This window comes from Bufo gargarizans, chromosome 3 (genome assembly GCF_014858855.1).
Source record: "Bufo gargarizans isolate SCDJY-AF-19 chromosome 3, ASM1485885v1, whole genome shotgun sequence".
NCBI lineage: Eukaryota > Metazoa > Chordata > Amphibia > Anura > Bufonidae > Bufo > Bufo gargarizans.
Window position 1 is genome coordinate 303,028,158 of NC_058082.1, and position 18,635 is coordinate 303,046,792.

The 18,635-nt window shown below is 41.6% G+C and overlaps 1 protein-coding gene across 1 annotated transcript in view; it reads left to right on the forward strand.

The window, feature by feature from the left end:
• The first annotated feature begins 2,662 nt into the window (after nucleotides 1–2,662).
• RIMS3 (regulating synaptic membrane exocytosis 3) overlaps nucleotides 2,663–18,635 on the forward strand; it is a 111,095-nt gene continuing 95,122 nt past the window's right edge. The window contains exon 1 of the mRNA XM_044288032.1: nucleotides 2,663–2,876. Within this exon, the coding sequence (XP_044143967.1) occupies nucleotides 2,663–2,876 (214 nt within the window). The remainder of the gene's footprint in view (nucleotides 2,877–18,635) is intronic.

Sequence of the window (18,635 nt, forward strand, 5' to 3'; positions counted from 1 at the left end):
AGGGCCGGTTCTAGCTTTGTTATAAAGAGGCTGTCATGCACTATATGATGTCTGATTTTCATTTTTCACATTACCCCTTTAAGTGTAGGTGAAGCGCTGCATTTACATGCAGCGATCTCCTTCACAGTATGAGGATGAGGGATTGCTATTGCGATCGCTCGTCCTCATACAGCTGCATTGTTTTTGGGCAGCAGATCGCTGTTTAGACACCATGATCTGCTGCTCAGAAAAGATAATTTAGGTGCCTGCACGAACGACAGGATCTCCCAATAAACAAGCATTTCACATGTTCATTGGGTGATCTGCTGCACTTTTGTTCCTGATAATCTGCCCATGTAACTCCACCTTAAAGGGAACCTGTCACCAGTTTTATGGTGTCCTAACTAAGGGCAACATAAATAAGTGACTGATTATCTTAGCAAAATGCTGGATCGCTTTCTTTAATTGACCCAGTCAATCTGCCAACATCTTGTATTGAAAAGCTCCAGCTGATAATGATGAGTCATGAATATTCATGAGCTCCTGACTCTCCCCGCCTACCTGCTGCTGATTGACAGTTATTTTCCATATGAATCAGCAGCAGGTGGGCAGGGGAGTGGCTATAGCTCTGAATTAAATATACGCTGGACTCAATGACATCACGCTGGACTCAAATCAGCTCATTAGCATGCGGCATGTGGCATCTTTGTGTGTATATTATGAGGTAACCATCTGTCACACCAGTAAGTGAATACATCTAAGGTACTTTTTAGTAGTTAATGATTGTATATAATTAGTTAGATTATAATCAAATATCCACATGACAGGTTCCCTTTAAGTGAGTAAAAAAATAACTAAGGGTCAAATAGTTATGTGGACAAGTGGCAGCCAATTAAGTATGAGAGGTCATGACCATTAGGCCACTTTTCATCAAGCAGACAGAACAGGGAAACATGTATGCACAAGTGAAGGCAATGTTAAATATGTCCATACAATATATATATTTTCTGGCATGATTCATTTGAAAACTGTAAGACTATTCCTGACATCCCCTGCTGTTTAGCAAATGAATGTTGCTGTGTGAGCAAATGAGGTGCCATACGTGCAATGAGAACAGTCAGACCTTAGCGCAGTAAGAGCTCCTTACTAGCCCAGACACAGTGCTGCTTATATCCTAGGCATGAGTATATGTCTGCTTTCTCTATAGGAAGAAAACCATAAATGAGGATGGTTAAAAATAAATTAAAACCAATATTAATTATGTGAAAATGCAATTCACTCTATCCTTATAAAACATGTAATACAATGTTTGTAAATGGCATTTATTTTTTTATTTGAGTCCAAATGTATTCCCTTTCTCTGCACCAATTTCTATGTGTTAGGACCCTTTTACACAGGACAAGGATAGGGAGAATTATGAAAGATGAATGTTCATGTAATTTATTCTTGATAGTTGCCCAATGTAAATATACCGCTGATCATTTGACAAATTAGCAAATGTTTCTTCTTCAGGTAATCACAGCTTTCATGTGCACCTTAACGGGTCACTGAGTTTTCATAAAACTTTTGCCATGTCATAGAGACATAGAGTTCAAAGGTTCTGAGTGCTGAGATCCCCAACAATCACCAGAACAAGGAGAGAGAAGCGCTCACATATACAGTAATGGTCTCTCTTCTTCCTGCAGGAGATTGAATTGAGACAGGCCTATAGACTTTCTCCTGAGTCCATCTCATTCCACGTTGTTCAGTGAGGGGAGAGAGCACAATGTGCGAACGTTTCTTTCTCCTTGTTCAGGCAATCAGTGGGGGTATCAGCACTTAGACCCCCACGGATGAAAACCATTCATGTGTCTCATTGACATTTGAAATATCAAAAGTTTTTCTGAATACCCAACGATCCTTTAATTTGGCATTTGTCATCAGCCTTTTGCCCTTTGTAAACAGCGGTGTGCTGAAGACCAACAGTCTGTATGGGGATGAATGATCGCAGTGGCTATCATTTATCTCCATACAGAGGTGATGTTTGCTGCATGAAGCTCTACTGCCGTTGAAAGGTCTGGCAATGACCTGGTTGAATGGTTTGGTGATAATCGGGAACAAACAGTTCATTCCCGATCCTGTGCATCAGCCCAAGTGAAAGGACCCTTACTAGAATGTTCTTTTATCATCTGCTTGTTTATTCTTGCATAAAAGATATAAAAGGCAATAAATCACCATATTCAAACATACTTTATTAAACACGTCTTGAGAAATGATGATCCCTTGCAGAGCTTAGAACAGATAATTCAAAGCACTGCCAAAACCAGATATAAATAATGCATGACATCACACAAATGCTGACAAAAACAGCTACATTATTTTATTTTATTTTTTTGGGGGGGGGGGGGGGGGGGGGAGGATATGTATCTATCAGATCTGATCGCTACTAAAGGAGCATGGATAGTTCAGTAATTATCTCCACAGATCTACTGCTGTAGTTATTGAGGGGTCAAAGATCTCAATGCATTACGCTCAAGACTGTTGACTGCAATAAATGTTTTGTCTTATGATACAAGTAATTCTTATTCTTTATGTTATAGGACCAAGTGTCATTTATTTGTGGCTTGTTAATTGGAAATGCTGTACCAATTCTAATCTTTCCTTTTTATTTTTTGCATATGTGTGAAGATCTTTCCTCCCCAAAATGTTCAACGGGGAGGCTAGTTCCTCGTCCAGAAATGTAATCCGCAGCTCCAGCATCAGCGGAGAGATGTACAACCTAGAGAAGGGTACTTCGGTGTCTTCAGATGCAGCTGGTGGTACAACAAAGAAGAGGAGGTCCAGTCTTGGAGCAAAGATGGTGGCAATTGTGGGGCTGTCCCAGTGGAGTAAGAGCACAATGCAACTAAACCAGCCTGGTAAGTCTTCTTCATATATGAAATCTGAAATGTTATACAATACAGAAAATAATGTGGCAATGAACGACTAGAAATTTAGTTTTTTTGCCTTTCATTTGCTATTTAATTTCGAAAAATATATTATATTATCTTTCTTGTACTACTGCTGAGTTACAGACTATATTATAGTCCAGAGCTGCATGAAAGGTGAAATCTCCTAGCTTTCCTTTTTGGCATTTCTCTGCTGCTTTGCATTCTGGGAGGTGTAGTCAAGCTGCAAAATGCTGGAACAAAACCTTTTTTTAAATATACACCAAGCTTTGAGCCATCGAGTCTCAACAAGACATCTAAAATTGCTCTGTGGTATATGACACCAAGATATTAACAAAGGATCCTTCAAGTCCTTTAAATTGCAAGTCCTTTTAACAGACTTGTTCCAGCACGTCCCACAGCTGTTCAATGAGATTGAGATATTGGCACTTTGAAAGTGATTTTTTCAGGACGTTATTGTGCTGAAAGAGGCCACTGCCATTATCTGCAGCAATATTTAGATACGTGGTATGTGTCAGTGTACCATTCACATGAATGTCAGGATCCAAGGTTTTGCAACAGAACATTGACCAGAACATTATAGTCTTTCCCCTCTAAGCAAGACAGAGAAAATGTGATTCATTAGACTAGACCACTTTCTTCCATTACTTTATGGTCCAGACTCAGGGGGCGTAGATAAAGGGGGGATTCAAACCCCCCCAGAGTGTCTGTCCTCCTAACCTGCCAGAGAACGGCCCGGGCGTGCTGCTGCCTGCAATAGCGGCGCGGGCAGTGCGGCACACAAAGAGGTGATGGAGGCTGCAGGGTGGGGCCGGGCAGCGCAGGGGGGCAGGTACGGCGGCACAAGTAAGTCACAGACACACACAGGGCAGCCAGGCAGGGATGATGCTGATGATCACATGGCATGCACGCTGCCTTCAGGCTCCGCCTCCTCCTGTCGTACGTCTGTACCCCGGCCAGCTTCCTGCCTGCGCGTGCCTGCTACTCCTGGGCGGCGCGCTGACAGAGCACAGAGCCTGGAGATCTCAGAAGATTAGAAGAGAGAGAGAAGAAAGAAAAAGAAGTAGTTTGAGAGAGAGAGAGAGAGAGAGAGACAGACAGAGACTCTGGAGCACTAGTGTAAGTAAAAGTAATAGTTAAAAAAGAAAATCACGAAGATTCAAAGCCCACCCCCACACCCTTCACACCATAAACTGCATTGTACTATATAAGTATAAAATTTGTCCTGGTTCTCCCAATTGGTTTCAACCATCTGGCTGGTAATCAACTACAGTATGCTTTTTTTTCAATTTATGCAGGTGGCCACTGAAAAAAAACATATTCTCATTAGTATATAAGAAACCATTGGACAGATATACATTGCCGTGTCTCACAGACTTAGGGTGCCCATACACATTAGATGATAGTCGGGTGGAGCTGATTTTGGTAAGACCAGATAACTATCTAATGTGTATGGAGTTGTTGGAGGAAAGAAGGACTGGGCATGTTGGATCCAATATCCCCAATCCTTTGTTCCCATGAGTACTAAGTCATTGCCAGAGTGTATATTTAAAATGTCACTGCTTTTGTTACTTCCAATCCTGGTGGTTATACGTGAATACTGTGTGTTATAGATCTGGCTCCTGGTCTGTTCCTAGACCCCCTGGGCTGTTTGTAGATCTGGCCACCTAACAAGTTCATGTGGCCTCTGTGCGGAAGGTTCTATAGAGTTGAATGCCATGCCCCTTTCTGACACAAATAACATTTACAATGAGGTATGGGTGAGCTGTCTAACAAAATGATGACATCAATTAGCTCATCATTATTTGTAATTATTACATAGTTTTATAGTTGATACAGTTAAAAACAGACACACGTACATCAAATCCAACCTATAATTCTGCTGTGTTGATCCATAAAACCAAAAACCCCTGTAAGGTGGTTGAGAATTACCTATATGTCTCACTGAGTACAAATATCAGAATACATGATCAACCTCCCATCTCCAAAATTCTAGTACACATGCTGATCTATTTATCCCCAGGACTGTGACCGTGAGAAAGGGTCATCCTCTACATCTAGAGAAAAGAAGATTTCTACACAAACATAGAAGAGGATTCTTTACGGTAAGAGCAGTGAGACTATGGAGAAGGTGATGCTGAGTTCACTAGAAGAGTTCAAGAGGGGCCTGGATGTATTTCTGGAGTGTAATAATATTACAGGTTATAGTTATTAGATTTCTGGAAAAGTTTCATTGATCCAGAGAATTATTTCAATTACCTGATTAGAGTTGAGAAGGATTTTTTTTTTTACTGAAATGAGGAAAATTCTCAGCCTTTTTTTTTTTTTTTTGCTTCCTCTGGATCAACATGCAGGATAACAGGCTGAACTGGATGGACAGATGTCTTTTTTCAGTCTTACAAACTATGTTACAATATATTTCAAGAAAATCATTTAGGTCCATCTTCAGCTTAATCAACCATCACAGTATTGTATGCCAGAGAGTTCCATAGTCTCACTACTCTTACCTTCTTTTCTCTAGCTGTACAAGCTACTATCTTGTCATGGTTATAGGCGTGGGTATGAAAATGTACTGTCCTTTCATGTATTTGTACTTTATAATTAGATTTCCCCTAAACTATATTTTTTCCAAACTTAACCCTCAAGTTTGATAACTTGTTTGGTACTGCAATCCACACATTCCCTGAATTACCTTGGTCGCCCTTCTCTGCACCTGCACTAGTTCAGCTATATCCTTCTTATACACAAATGGCCAGAATTGTACACAATATTCCATGTGTGTTCTGACCTGCATAGAGGTAAAACTACAGGATGTCCTTGTCATGAGCATTTGTGCCTCTTTTTATACATCCCATGATTTAATTTGCCTTGGCAGCAGTTGCCTGGCACTGTTCGTTAAAGTTAAGTTTTCAGTGGCAGTTTTACCCAGTGTTAAATTGTAGAACTTTTTTTCTCAGTCCAAGTGTAGATCTTTACATTTAGCTACAATGAATTTTTTTTTTGTGATTTCTTTACCCAAGCTTCCAGCTTCCTCAAATCCCTCTATAATATTATCCTCTTCTGTGGTGATTACCTTACAGAGCTTAGTATTATCTGCAAATATTGAATTTCTGCAATCTAAAGCCCTCTACAAGGTCATTAATAAATATATTTTATAAAAGCCCATAACTGAACAGGGTCTGGCGTACACGGATATCATAGGGGCCCACAGCAAAACTCAGTGTGGGTACTCAATGACATTTCTGATGAATTTACAATTTGTGGAGGAATATTTTAATGAAAAAAAAAAAAAAAGTAATATTATCATCTGCTTTCCATGACTTCTGTCAGGAAAAAGCAGAAGTGCATTTTATATATGGTGATCAGTCTGAACACAATGGGCCAGATTTATCATGACTGACAGCTCACTCCACTTTAACATATGGCTAAAGTCAGTTTTAGCCAAGTCAGATTTATGATCGGCCCTTTAAGACTGTAATAAATGTGGTTTGACGGTAGCAGTTTATACGTCAGTAAGCAGCTTTACAAAAGTCGCAAGTTTTTATGGAAAAGTCGCATGTTCTATTAAAAAGTCTCATAAGATAAGCATGGTCCTCACTGGAGTGATTTAGCGACTTTTTAAATAGTCCCAATAGTAAATCTGTCTAGAGATTCATTTACATAAGAAAACACGCCCACTTTCAGAAAACTGGCGAGCATAGTGCAGAGCAGAAAAAAGTCGCAAATTTGTGCACAGTTTTAGCGTTTGGGACTTTTTGGGGGACTTTTTCACTCCATTATTCTGACCTGAGCTAATGATAAATCTGGCCCCATATTTCTCAATGTTTTAACACCAGACATCTAGAATAAATATATTGATAAACCTCCCCCATGCTGCTCCAAATCTCCTGCTTCCCCTCACATAGTATATTATAAAACTGGCTTCCTGCAGCCCCCTTCCTGCAAAGGGAGCTCAGTGCATTGAACTCAATGGAAGCTGCAAAATCTATTCGCACTATTTGCGCTTCCTAGAGGTGTCTGCAGGTAATTAGCATGGATTTATATAGGGAAGCAGAAGTTCACCACCAAGACAATGACCCTCTGTTTCTTTTCATTGAGCAAGTTGTTAACCCAGTTACACATATTTTCCTCTAGCATTCTCATTTTATATATTACCTTTTATATAGTACAGTATAATATGCCTTTGAAAGTCCAGATACACAACATCCACAGCATTATCCTGATCCATACTCATACAAGCTGATCATATTGGTTTGACAGGACTGATCCCTCATAAACCCACACTGATGCTTTGTTATAAGGCTAATAATCACTAGGATACTCCATGATAGCATCTCTAAGAAAACCTTCAAATATTTTACCCACAGTAGATGTTAGACTTTCAGGCCTATAATTTCCAGGCTCACTTTTCAACAATTTTTTTTAATATTGGCTTCACATTTGCTATGTGCCAGTCCTTTAAAACATGTCCTGTCATTTTAGAGTCTTTAAATATTAGCATTAAAGGTCTGTCTATCATGGTACTTAAAGGGGTTACCCCATCGCTGACATTGGTGTCATATTCCCAGGATGTCCTAGGTGTGGGTCCAGTGTTGGAGCGGGGTGCCTAGGACCCACCAGTAAAATTCATTTTGGGGACCCACTGTACAGCTACATGCAAATACCACTGGTTCAGACTGTGGTAGGCAGCATCAACATGCTCAAGATGATTGATTATTTATGTCCCTGCTGCAATTACAAGAAGGCAGGTCATGGAGAAAAGAACATTGGCTGGCCTGCCTCTGGTCCTAGCATGGGCACGTAAAAGAGAAAAAAGAGGGGAGGGGGTTAACAAATGGTACTTGGGTCAATGAAAACCCAGAGGTTCTGTTAAAGTCGGGGCGCCAAAGGTGATGGAACTAAATAAATAAGAAAACAGGATATAGCAGGTGTTGAAGAAGGCAGCTGAAGATAGTGTTAGCGTAAGCTATACACTTGGTGATCAGAAGAGTACTTTTAACTTGGTAGTCAGAAGAGCGGCATCACAAAGGGCTCCTACCAACTAACCAAAAAGGAAAAACAGCGCCACTCTAACATACACCGAGGAGAAGAATTAGTGGTGGCTCAAAGGGGGCAAGGTAACGATATCATGGGAAGTGGTGAATCCCCGTAAGGAAATACAATATTGGTGATAGTAAAGGTAAATAAAATAGATAAAATAGCAATGCTCCTGATGAAGGGGATTTTATGTCTTCACCGAAACGCGTTGAGCCACATATTACTTTGAATAAAGAGATTGACTACGAGTTGCTGATCGGTGTGCTGTATACTATCTTCATCACACCAATGGAACGCAGCCTGTCATCTCTATTATACTACAGGTGATCCCGGCCTGGGTTTTTTGCCCCAGGTGTCTTGAGCTTTATCCTGGTGGCTACCCCCCAGCAAAGTGAGTTAGCTGGAGTTTTACTCCGTATTTACTTTTAACAATATTTTAATTGTGTCTGTGTTCTATGTTTTTGTATTATTACCATTGTGGGCCTTGATCTGATTAACTGGCACCCCCAATCTATTTATTTATTTACTTTATTCATTTAATCTATTTTATTTACCTTTACTATCACCAATATTGTATTTCCTTACGGGAATTCACCACTTCCTATGATATTGTTACCTTGCCCCCTTGGGCCACCACTAATTCTTCTCCTCGGTGTATGTTAGAGTGGCGCTGCCTCTCCTTTTTGGTTAGTTGGTAGGCGCCCTTTGTGACGCCGCTCTTCTGACTACCAAGTTATAAGTACTATTCTGGTCCTAATAGTCATCTCAACCCAATGTATCTATAATAATAAACCACTATCTGTGTTTAGTGCAGTCAGTCTACTGTGTCACTTGTGCATACTGTGGGAGGTTAGGAGTCTACATTACTCGGGGGCCCACCAGGGGATTCACTCATTCCCCTGTGGGTCATGCCTGTGTGGGTTTCACCTCTGGGACCTGCTCATGTCTCCACAATGGAGCTCCCAAAGTGAAGAAAAGCACACCAGGCATGCGTGGTGTTCTCACCATTCACTGCTATGGGAGTTACGAAAATAGCAGAGGAAGAGCGCTAAGCTATTTTCAAAAGTCCCATAGAGGTGAATTTAGAGTTAACTGCACATGCATGGCCAAGTCTTCACTCACTGCTGTGGGACTGTCGGAAACAGCCAAGCCACCACTCCCAGAGTGGTGAATGGATGGAAGCCGGGCTTGCATAGTACACTCTCCCCCACTTTCCCCCACTTTGGGGGGCCTATGTTGGAGATAGGATCCCAGAGGTGGGATCCACACCTATCTCACATTGATGGCATATCTTAGCCATATGCCATCAATGTCTGAGAGGGGGCTACCCCTTTAATTCCTGCAAACTGAGGTGAATGCCATCTGCACCCAATTATTTGTCTATTAGAGTGTTTTTGAGCAAGTACATTACTTTACTAACATGCTATAATTCAATACACCGAGGGTTAGACTCAACGTGAATATCTGCAGTGCAACCTGTCCAAGTTCGTTCAGCTCAATCTAATTATCAACACTATAGTACAACAAGTACAGGCTGATGCCAAGAACAAACTTATAGAAATGACAACTTAGACAAGCTGAGAGCTGTTCTTGGGGATTGATGTAGAGGGCTATTAATTTACTTCTGCTTCAGGAACACTGAACAAGAGAGCTTCACATTATTATCAAGGAGGGTCATTTACTAAATGATATACGCCAGTTTTCTGGTGTATAGCTGTCACAGATTACAGCGTAAACGCCACAATCTGCGACTTTTCCCAATTCGCACCTGGTCTACAAAAAGGGGGCATGGCATGGGCAGGGAAGGGGGCAGGCCTCCAGGACTAGTCTCATTTATCATTTTCTTAACCTGTTTTAGGCATAGAAAATGTTTTAAATTCTTCCTTGCTGGCGTAGGTTTAGACCGGCGGTGGATGTACCTAAGTTATGTAGAGTCTGGCGTCTCTACATGACTTCAGCGGATCCACCGCCAGAGCAGGGGTTATTAAGACCAGGGTCTAAAACGGCAATCTTAATAGATGACCCCCAAGATTTGTACATCAAAATGTGTGCACAGATCTATACAGTGAAGCTTCCTGGACAAGTTGACCTGCATTAGAAGAAAATAAGAGAAGACTTCCTGACAACCATTGGGGCAGTTTTATGGTTTGTCCATGCAGGATGCCTTGCAGTGGTTGGTAAAAGGCTTTTGAAGATATTATTCATGATTTATTGGTTCTTGCCACTAGCATTTTTGCGCTTAATTATATTGGGGATAGAGTTCTATCCCCAATATAGTTAAGCGTTTTTATACTTTGATAGATGCAAACCCTCACACCATCTTCTTAGTTAATATTTGCACTAGCAATTTTGGTCTAATTAATTTCATGTCTACCTTGGGGTTGGAGTACTGGCTCTAATTTTGGCATACATTTTCTTGCCATGTCTTTCCACTTACTGTCTCTTATGAGTACAGTCTCTGTCTATATGCCCTACTAGGTAATGTGGAAGTCATAGAGTGAAGTCTCTCACTTGAGACCCCTGCTATGAGCCATATCCAAGAGCCATTCTGTAAAAGTGACACCAACTCCTGTGGACCTGTCCTGTCTATGCATTACATGGGGGGCCCTATATTTGAACCACCGTTATATAATGCTCCATACAAATCCAGATATTGTTGTTTTTTGTATAGTCAAAAAATATACAAGTTTGCCTTTATGATGAAGAAGTTGACAGAATCTTAAGCTGAAGATAATAGTATATATATATATATACAGTATAGACCAAAAGTTTGGACACACCTTCTCATTCAAAGAGTTTTCTTTATTTTCATGACTATGAAAATTGTAGATTCACACTGAAGGCATCAAAACCATGAATTAACACATGTGGAATTATATACATAACAAAAAAGTGTGAAACAACTGAAAATATGTCATATTCTAGGTTCTTCAACGTAGCCACCTTTTGCTTTGATTACTGCTTTGCACACTCTTGGCATTCTCTTGTTGAGCTTCAAGAGGTAGTCACCTGAAATGGTTTTCACTTCACAGGTGTGCCCTGTCAGGTTTAATAAGTGGGATTTCTTGCCTTATAAATGGCGTTGCGACCATCAGTTGCCTTGTGGAGAAGTCAGGTGGATACACAGCTGATAGTCCTACTGAATAGACTGTTAGAATTGGTATTATGGCAAGAAAAAAAACAGCTAAGTAAAGAAAAACGAGTGGCCATCATTACTTTAAGAAATGAAGGTCAGTCAGTCTGAAAAATTGGGAAAACGTTGAAAGTGTCCCCAAGTGCAGTCACAAAAACCATCAAGCACTACAAAGAAACTGGCTCACATGCGGACCGCCCCAGGAAAGGAAGACCAAGAGTCACCTCTGCTGCGGAGGCTAAGTTCATCCGAGTCACCAGCCTCAGAAATCGCAGGTTAACAGCAGCTCAGATTAGAGACCAGGTCAATGCCACACAGAGTTCTAGCAGCAGACACATCTCTAGAACAACTGTTAAGAGGAGACTGTGTGAATCAAGCCTTCATGGTAGAATATCTGCTAGGAAACCACTGCTAAGGACAGGCAACAAGCAGAAGAGACTTGTTTGGGCTAAATAACACAAGGAATGGACATTAGACCAGTGGAAATCTGTACTTTGGTCTGATGAGTTCAAATTTGAGATCTTTGGTTCCAACCACCGTTTCTTTGTGCGACGCAGAAAAGGTGAACAGATGGACTCTACATGCCTGGTTCCCACCGTGAAGTATGGAGGAGGAGGTGTGATGGTGTGGGGGTGCTTTGCTGGTGACACTGTTGGGGATTTATTAAAAATTGAAGGCATACTGAACCAGCATGGCTACCACAGCATCTTACAGCGGCATGCTATTCCATCCGGTTTGCGTTTAGTTGGACCATCATTTATTTTTCAACAGGACAATGACCCCAAACACACCTCCAGGCTGTGTAAGGGCTATTTGACCATGAAGGAGAGTGATGGGGTGCTGCAACAGATGACCTGGCCTCCACAGTCACCGGACCTGAACCCAATCGAGATGGTTTGGGGTAAGCTGGACCGCAGAGTGAAGGCAAAAGGGCCAACAAGTGCTAAGCATTTCTGGGAACTCCTTCAAGACTGTTGGAAGACCATTTCAGGTGACTACCTCTTGAAGCTCATCAAGAGAATGCCAAGAGTGTGCAAAGCAGTAATCAAAGCAAAAGGTGGCTACTTTGAAGAACCTAGAATATGACATATTTTCAGTTGTTTCACACTTTTTTGTTATGTATATAATTCCACATGTGTTAATTGATAGTTGTGATGCCTTCAGTGTGAGTCTACAATTTTCATAGTCATGAAAATAAAGAAAACTCTTTGAATGAGAAGATGTGTCCAAACTTTTGGTCTGTACTGTATATATATATATATATAATATATATATATATATAGCGCTCATTATCGTTATGGCAAACACTTTTAGGATATCTTCCAGATGCACATATTTCACAGTACACTAAACCTGAAAAATATGGGTAATAGTAAACAGGACAGGGTCAACGGGCAAATTTGCATAAAATGAAAAGCCTTATTTCCCAGTATTGGGGGCATGGATAAGGATGGGACAAAGAGCATTGCAATATGCTGACAAGTGCACATATTAACATGCAGATGGCTTTAGTTACAGGTATGTGGTGACCGATTCCCTTTAATCTGTTTGTCAGTATGCAGGATTTTCTGCATATTGCAAAATATTAACAGCGTTACGAAAATCCTGCAGAGAACACAGGGGTTAATTTCTTACTGACTGCTTCCATTTTCAGCTGGTAAACTGCTGAGGGGATGAGGCTTATCCAACAACAATGCATATAGCACAGCAGACACAGAAGAGGGAGGCTCCTGCTGCAGCCAGTTGTCATAAGCTGGCCCTAGAAATTGGATGATGCTAATTTGGCAGGCAGCTATGTTTCCCCTTCATACACGTGCCCACTCAGCCCAGTGAAGAATGCATGTGTCCTGAAGGGGGGAAAGTCACTGCCAGACACCTCTGGCTAAGACTTATCTCCCTAAGAACAAAAGGATAGGCCATGTGAAATCCAACTTCCCAAAACTTATGTTTCACTGCATTTGAGGAGAGAGTCTGGAGGCTTCATACACATTAGAGGATGGACTCCTTGTGCCAAAATTGTTGGTTTCAGTGGACATTTATCTAATCTGTATAGCCAGCATTACAGCCAGGCACAGGGTATGAGAGGATGGGGAAATGACTGATCTCCTGAGCCACATAGAAAATATTTCTTTATATATTTGTCAGTTTAATTGAATAAATTAATGTGCATTTTCATTGTTTAGTGTCTCTTCAAGATACAACTGTCTGATGACAAATATACTTTAACTCATAGACACATGGCTAAGAAGAAAAACACATGTAAATTGCATTGTATCCTGAAGAGATTTGTAGTTGGTTCATGGACCTCCTGCCTGGTCACTTCTTATCTCTGTAGTTTTGTGATGGGTGTTCAGTGTGTTATCTCATTTTTCTTTTTATTGTGATGTGATTATCCTAACTGGAAAGCCACCCTTCATGCAGAGCTAACTACTCCTGTTGTCAGTTATATCTGGGCAAAGCTGTCATTAGATTGACATTGCAGATACCGCCTCGCTAGCTGATATGGCTCTTACACAGCCACCATTACCAGCTCAATACATGCTTGAGTAGCTTCAACAAAGGGATTAGAGAAGCACAAGTAGAGAAGGATATGTTCCTCTACTTCACAGATCTGTTATTTGCATAACTACATGAGAAGATACAAATGAATTCTATATAGGACAATGATTACTCTTTCACATCCTATATGTCCTTGTACTGCAAAGAAACCTCACAAATTGTGATTACTGCATAGAAGAGAAGAGCCCAGTCTGGAAGTCTGCATGCTTAGAGAAACTCATCGAAACTCAAATTTTCTTTGCACTGTACTACTTCTTGGAGAACTCATCATCACAGTTGGAATTTTCCTAATGAGATTCATGTTTCAAGGCAATACTTTCTGTCATATAAAATAGAACAGTGCAGAATGTATTGAAAAAGGATTTGATGGTATTATATAGTGCAAACAGCTTCCTTACAGGACTTCTCTGTTATCCAGGACCTGCAGGTCTGCTCCATGAAAGAAAATCTAGAATGCTTAACATTTTTCATAAATTTAAATTCCTGCTCATTCTGGGCTTTGCAGTCAAGGAGATGCTCCTATCAGTGACTGACAGTCTTCCCTCTATGACTGTGTACACAGAGATAGCTGTCAGTCACTGATAGGACCGCCTCCTTCACTTCAAAGCCCAGAATGAGCAGGAATTTAATAAATAAATTACAAGTTTGACAGAATTGTTTTCTATAAAATTATATTGCAGTCTACTTAGTTCAGGCAATGTAAACGTGATCACGCCTGCCTGGCGCTGTCAATGAAAGTGCACGGCAATTGCAGAGAGAGTCTAGGTGTAATGACAACCCCCCGTTGCTCCTAAAGCTCATTTGCATATATTAAAACATCATTTTTCACAGTAATGCAGGCACATGTGAAATTAGGACCAACATAGATGTCTTCAGGTGCCAAGCGCACAGTTTCGTAGGCATAAATCTGCTGACAGATATCCTTTAAAGAGGTTCCTACGAGTTTTGAAAACAAACTACGGTACTTTTCTTTGCATATGAAGCACTGAGCAATATTTCTTATATCTTTTCTGTACCAGTTATAATTTAATAAAACCACAAAAATGTAAAACCCTTAAAACTATATATTTTTAGATATCAATCTAAAACCTATTGCCCAAACTATGATTGGAAAAGGATGCCAATAAAAAAAAAACTGGTAGTACAAAAATTAACTCAAATCAATTATGAAACTAGACGTACAGAGAGGAGTGGGCTGGAGTCCTGGGGGAGGTAAACACACTGACCCTGGATGACCCTGTTGTACCCCTCAGCCCAGAGAAGAATCCTGATGACTCTCCGTCCTCATTCCTAATCTAGATTACCCTAAATTTCCCTAAAGGTGTATTGGTGGTAAAAAAAACCCAAGTGTCATGGATGTAGTAGGGGAGACACAAAAAGACAACAAGAAGGAAGGGGAAAGACACTAGGCCTAACCGCTAGGGAAGGAAAAGGGTCACCACCTATAAAACCCTGCTCCTGGCCCTAACTCCTATCCGTATGGGCACCTCTCGATGGTAGAGATAAGAGATGCCAATACACAGGAACCTAGAAAACCCTGGTGACCCTCGGATGCTCTAAAGGTAATGACAGGGCAGAGACAACCCGTTCCTTCCCTGGTGAAGGAACCAGCGTCTCGCTGAGGCCTAGTAAACAACCGGGGGGGGGGGGGGGGGGGAATACAAAACACAACAAGCAGAACACTTGACTTTTGACTTTTGAGGATGATGGATGAACAGGACTTCAACACGAACCAGACTCCAGCTTTTCCAAAGCCAAACATACCAGTAACACACAAACAAAGTGAAACCAAAAGAGACTGGCAGATCACTAATGTGCAGATAATCTTTCAGACCTTCTAAGACCTGTCACAAGTGTGACAGTACCCCCTCCTTCTAAGGGTGACTTCCTGGCACCCAGGACCGACCTTATCAGGATGAGCTCTGTGGAATGCTCTCACCAGACGACTAGCATTAACATCGGTCGCTGGAACCCACATCCTCTCCTCTGGTCCGTACCCTCTCCAATGAACGAGCTACTGGAGGGATCTCCGGAGAACTCGGCAGTCCACAATCCTGCTGATCTGAAATTCTAAATTGCCGTCCATCATGACAGGAGCAGGAGGTAAGGTGGACGGCTCAAAAGGTTTGACACATTTCTTTAACAACGATTTATGAAATACGTTATGGATTTTCAATGCCTGAGGAAGTTCAAGACGGAAGGCTATAGGGTTAACAATACCAGTGATCTTATATGGACCAAAAAATCTTGGGCCCAACTTCCAAGAAGGTACCTTAAGTTTAATGTTTCTTGTAGACAACCACACAGAATCACCCACTCTCAGTTCCGGACCATTCATACGTCTCCTGTCAGCCACACGCTTATACTTGTTGCCCATCTTTTTCAGGTTATTTTGGATTTTCTGCCAAATAGAAGACAAAATCTACCAAACTGTGGGTGGAACCCATATGCCCCAAAAAACGGCAACTTATCAGTGGACTCCTGTCTACGGTTATTAATGGCAAACTCAGCTAACGACAAAAATGAAGACCACTCTTCCTGATTCTCTGAAACAAAGCATCTCAAGTAAGTCTCCAGATTCTGATTAGTGTGCTCCGCCTGTCCGTTCGACTGAGGATGAAAAGCCGAAGAGAAGGACAATTGTACACCCAGACGAGTACAGAATGCTTTCCAGAATCTGGAAACAAACTGAGTCCTTCTATCGGACACCACATCGGAGGGAATGCCATGTAGTTTCATGATGTTGACAAACATCTGTGCAAAAGTTTTAGCATTGGGTAGACTAGGTAATGCAATAAAGCGGGCCATTTTAAAAAAAATGATAGACAACCACCAGAATCATGGATTTTCACAAAGAATTCAGTAAATCCATGATAAAATTCATAGACAAATGGGTCCAAGGTCTGGATGGGATGGGAAATGGAAGCAGAGATCCGTAAGGCCGAGTATGTGTCACCTTAGCACGTGCACAGGTACCACAGGCTGACACACAGGCCTCAACACACTTACGCAACCCCGGCCACCAGAATCTGCGAAAGATGAGATCGACAGTCGATCTGCTCCCAGGGTGCTCAGCAAGCACGTACAGTGATGCTCCTCGAGCACCTTGTGACGTAATTTGGAGAGAACAAACAATTTCCTCGGAGGACAAGAGTCCGGAGCATCCTCCTGTGCCTCCAACACCTTGGCTTCGAGATAAGGATAAAGAGCGGATATGACTACCCCTTCAGATAAAATGGGACTAGGGTCATTAGACCCACCCCCCCCCCACCCCCCAGGAAAGCCACCCGACAGAGCATCTGCCTTGACGTTCTTAACCCCAGGGCGGTAAGTGACCATGAAGTTAAATCTGGTGAAAAACAATGACCATCTGGCCGACTCCAGGTAGGCCAGATTCTTGTGATCCGTATTTTCCGTAATAGGATGAATTGCTCCTTCCAACCAATGCAGCCATTCCTCGAATGCTAACTTAATGGCCAGCAATTCCCTATTCCCCACATCATAATTCCTTTCAGCAGTCAAGAGTTTTTTAGAGAAAAATGCACATGGGAGCCATTTACTGGGTGAAGGACCCTGCGACAAGATTGCTCCTTCCCCTACCTCGGACACGTCAACCTCAACAATAAATGGTTGAGACACTACCGGTTGCACCAGAATAGCGGCCGAAGCAAAGCATTCTTTCACAGCAGAAAAGACCTGTAATGCCGCGTCAGACCAGATAGAAATATCAGCACCTTTCCTAGTCATGTCTGTTAAAGGTTTAACCACTGATGAATAGTTCAAGATAAATTTACGGTAGTAGTTGGTAAACCCTAAAAACCCTAAAAACCTGCTCTCATCTGAGGATGAGAGCAGGTAACCCAGAAATTGCATTTACTGTACAGCAAATACACACTTTTCCATCTTAGCATACAACTTATTCTTCATATTAGGCGAATAAATTAGTATGTCATCAAGGTATACAACGACAAACCTCCCCACAAGATAATGAAAGATGTCATTGACAAAGTGTTGAAAAACCACAGGAGCATTGGTTAACCCAAAGGGCATGACCAGGTTTTCAAAATGACCCTCAGGGGTATTAAATGCAGTCTTCCACTCATCCCCCTCCTTGATCCTTACCAGATTATATGCCCCCCTCAGATCCAATTTAGAGAACACCTTGGCACCGACAATCTGACTAAACAAATCCGGAATAAAAGGAAGTGGGTAAGGATCACGGCCGGTAAAACGATTGAGCTCACAGAAGTCCAGACATGGTCTCAGGGTACCATCCTTTTTCTCTACAAACAAAAACCCAGCAGCCACTGGGGACTTGAATGGTCTAATATGTATCTTTGCCAAACTCCCGGTAATATACTCTCGCATGGCCTTTCTTTTGGTTTCCGAAAGATTATACAACCAAGATTTGGGCAGTTTAGCTCCGGGAATAAGATTGACAGGACAGTCATACTCCCGGGTGCAGAGGCAACTCCTGATTACCACTCTCGGAGAACACATCAGAAAATTCAGAAATGAACGAGGGTACAGTTTTAGAGGTAACCATAGAGAACGATGCATTAAGACAGTTGTTCATGCAAAAATCACTCCAATCGAGAATCTGTCTCGCTTGCCATTTGATATTAGGGTTATGTTTGCTTAACGATGGTAAATCCAACACCAACGGTGCAGGCAGACCCTCCAACATATAACAAGAGATAGATTCCTGATGCAAATCACCCACTCTTAAATGAATGTCATTCACTACCTGCGACAGGCATTTTTGGGTGAGATGTGCTGGGTCAAGTTGAGTGGACACCTGGATGTTCGGGACCCGAACTTGACCCCGAGCCAGAACCCCATTGAAGTCAATGGGGACCCGAACTTTTGAGCACTAAAAAGGCTCTAACAAAGTAATTGAAAGGGCTAGAGGGTTGCAAATGGCAGAAAAATATGGTTAAGAGGATGGCAAGTGCTCTGAAAACAAATGTGGATAGGGAAATTACTTAAAATAACATAAA